Source organism: Lycium ferocissimum, unplaced genomic scaffold (assembly GCF_029784015.1).
Source record: "Lycium ferocissimum isolate CSIRO_LF1 unplaced genomic scaffold, AGI_CSIRO_Lferr_CH_V1 ctg2235, whole genome shotgun sequence".
Classification (NCBI taxonomy): domain Eukaryota; kingdom Viridiplantae; phylum Streptophyta; class Magnoliopsida; order Solanales; family Solanaceae; genus Lycium; species Lycium ferocissimum.
This window is the reverse complement of record NW_026720282.1, coordinates 99,923-103,463: the sequence shown is the minus strand read 5'-3', so window position 1 is coordinate 103,463 and position 3,541 is coordinate 99,923. Positions and strand designations below refer to the sequence as shown.

The following is a 3,541-nucleotide window of genomic DNA, read 5'->3' as shown; positions in this document are numbered from 1 at the left end:
AGTAGCTCTCTAGAGGACAAATGAAAGCCAAAATTGCTTGTGACTTTGTGTACTAAAAAGCTTGGCAATTCCAAAAGTTGTATGGACCACAAAGCAAGATTTAGGACACCATAAGAAGCTGTTCTTTTGTCCATTCACTTTCTCCAAACACAATAAATATTTTTTCTGCATAATTAATTTAATAACCAATCAAGAGGAAATCGAGAATCTAAATAACATTTCCCAATATGATTCATTTACTGAAACGAGGAAAAAAAAACATTCTTTTACTGAAACATATTTTATTTTTACATACAATATACTACTGCTAAGTGCTAGGAGTAATATAAGACGTTAGAAAATTTACATGTGTCGAGGCACTATAAATTAACGTCCCACGCTTTCTTGGTTTTCTTAGATTTTATTTTTCCAATTTTGTCTTCTTAGAAGAAAGCATGTCAAACTTTGTCATACCAATGACAAAACCATTCAGAAAAACACAAAAGTAAATCTAACTTCAAAACATATTTAGAAAGGATAAGAAAAGAAAAAAAAAGGTTAAACCAACCATGCATGTGACGGTGATTCGGTACAGGCTAAGTTACAGGTTTAGCAAAAGTCACTAACTTTCAACAAAATCTAACATTTTTGTTAGAAAATTCACTTAATATCTATACATAATTTATGCAGAAACCAGTAAGTTGCCTTTTTTAGAATTCAGAACTCATGAACTTAAAATTCTAAATTTCGATACCTTGTCGATGTTGGACGTGAAATTTCCAGTGATTTTCATGGATTGTAGTCGTTCGCCGATATTTATTCCGATTATCATCATTGGTTTTTCTACATAAACAGAAATTCATGGCATTTTGATCATTTGGAACAACTCGCTGAATTTAGTTGATAACATTATCAAGCCCTAATTAATACATATCGAACCTATCCAATTTTTACATCGACTCTGTTCATCACGGCCTAGCAATACCTTCCTTCTTTTTTCCGGAATAATCTAAAGACATAAGAGAAACAACAAGATCTGAAAAAGCACCAATAATATACTTGTGAGTATGTTTAGGGTTAAGGTTTAAATAACATAGGAGAAGTTCGTGCAAGAATTCATTATTCGCTTTCACGTCCGTCAACTCATGAGCTTCCACCATTTCTTGCATTGATCGTCGAAAATCCGAATACGGGTCGGGTGAGTATGTCTGAACGGCAACACCACCAGTGACAACTTCACGTTTTTCCGGCGAAAGAGTTGCCGGAAAATCAACTATGGAGTTGGAGTTACCAGGTGAAGAGAAAAAGAAACGTTGAGAAGCAAACACATTTGAGAAATCTGGAATATTATTGGAATCAGTATAATTAGAGTAATCTGAATCTTCAAAAGGAGAGAAAATGCAGTTATTATCTTCTGTAGTTGTGGAGGAATTAGTGAGAGATTTAGAAGTGGTAGAATCAGAAGGAATGTTGAAAACAGAGTTGAAGTTCTTGATAGTTTGTTGTTCTGTTTCTTCTTCTTCTTCTTCAAAAGGGACAGTTAGAGTTGTGGGAAGGCATTTGAAATTTGGCAAGCAATGGTAGAATTTTTTTTGTCGAATTCTTGGCATTTTTTTTGTTGGTGGTCAGCCACTTTGTGGATGGTGGTTTATGGTGGCGCCGCCGCGGGAGGAGGAGAGAGAGTAGGGAGAAGGGGATGGCAGAAGAAGAAGATATATAAGAGTAATAAGATAGATTGTGATTGAAGGGCACATGCATATATATATGTATGTTAATTGCTATTCATCTCATTTTTGTTGTGTACATTATTGTTCTATGCTTTTTCATGTATGTGTCTTACTTTTCTTTTCTTTTTGCTATTTTAATAATCATTAGCTTTGTGTTTAGTCCTTAAGTTTTAGGTTAGCATTTTAAGGACGTTCCCTATAGAAATGATAGTTTCAGCATTCTCATTTTAAACATTCTCATTTTACTCTTAATGACGTTCCCTTATAAAAATAACGGAAAAGGCTTAAATATGCCATCAATTATCGGAAATGTCTCATTTATGCCGCTCATCAATCGTTTGGCTCATTTATGCCATCGAACTATTGGAAATGACTCATTTACGCCACTCATCAATAGTTTGACTCATTTATGTCATCGTCGTTACCAAATGACTCATCCATGCCATTTTTCATTAACGTCGGTTTTACAATACCAGATATAACACGTGGCCTCCAACTAGATTATGATTGTGGGTGGGTTGGGTGTATGAGTCGGATTTTTTATTAATTTGGGATTTAAAATTGAGTTGGTTTAATTAAACGGTGTAGACCTCTAATTGGAGGCCACGTGTCATATCTGGTATTATAAAACCGGCGTTAATGAAAAATGGCATGGATGAGTTATTTTGGTAACGAGCGATGACATAAATGAGCCAACTTATTGATGAGTGGCATAAATGAGACATTTCTGATAGTTTGATGGCATAAATGAGCCAAACTATTGATGAGTGGCATAAATGAACCATTTCCATTAGTTCTATGGCATATTTGAGCCTTTTCCGTAAAAATAATAGTTTCAACATTCTTCAGTTTATTCTTGTTAGAAAAAAGATACGCAGCAAGGACAACATAATTGTGTACCTTAAAACAGCGGAAGAGTAATCGTTGAACTTGCTACCAAAGAATCGCCCAAGTCGAACTTTGAATCACTTGGAAACAAAGTTTAATTACCACAAACTAAATGACTTTGCTTGTGTGTGTTTTTGTGTGGAGAATGAGATAAAATTATCTCTGTAGAGAAGGAGTAACTATATTGCAGAGAAGTTACGTAAAGAGAAGTTACGTAAAAGTGAAAAACATATTCCTTTTATTTAAGCCAACCATAACTAGGTGGTAGTTTTTAGGATTGTAACTCCTGTGTAACTTCCCTATAACTTATCCTCTCTGACTGGGTCGGGTCAGTTCATATGGGCGACCCATGACCCAATAACTAACATCTCCCACTTCGCACATGATGGACTGGACCCAGACCAGTATCATATCAATAACACACTTAATTCATATTGACAAATAGTTCGTGCGACCTGTGAGCATCTAGAGTTACAATACTCTAAACCCATTAAGGTTTCACAAAAGCTCATGTAGAAATCCAATCACATCTAGAAAGAATTTACTACTAACATGAGGATCATATTACTTGCAATACCCCAGACATTAATTGCTACACCAGTAGCCATTTTTTCGATCCCTCATCCTCTTAAGAGGTGAACTTGAGTTCATGTTTAACTTTATGTCCACGACTACACTTGACACCCTTATGGTAAGTGTAATGGCTGGCCTTTGAATACCAGTTAAATTAATAATTTAATTGTCTTCCCTTTCTACTCGAATCTATCTATTCCAAATCAACTGCTTTCCTAAACATGCACTGTGTTGCCGAATCAATCATGGCTATTAGTAACATACTAACATGCTAAAGTAGTAACACTGATTGTAACTTTAAGAAACAGTCAAAGGTCAAAGGGTGTTCCATGGAAAAGTTAATGTAACTTTTCGGGGTATCACATAATGAAGAA

At 35.1% G+C, this 3,541-nt stretch overlaps 1 protein-coding gene across 1 annotated transcript; it reads right to left on the bottom strand.

The window, feature by feature from the left end:
• Positions 1-842: 842 nt before the first annotated feature.
• On the bottom strand, positions 843-1,726 carry LOC132043246 (transcription repressor OFP12). The gene has a single exon (XM_059433724.1). The coding sequence runs from the start codon at positions 1,587-1,589 to the stop codon at positions 948-950; it is 642 nt and encodes a 213-aa protein (XP_059289707.1). The 5' UTR covers positions 1,590-1,726; the 3' UTR covers positions 843-947.
• Between the last annotated feature and the right edge of the window lie 1,815 nt (positions 1,727-3,541).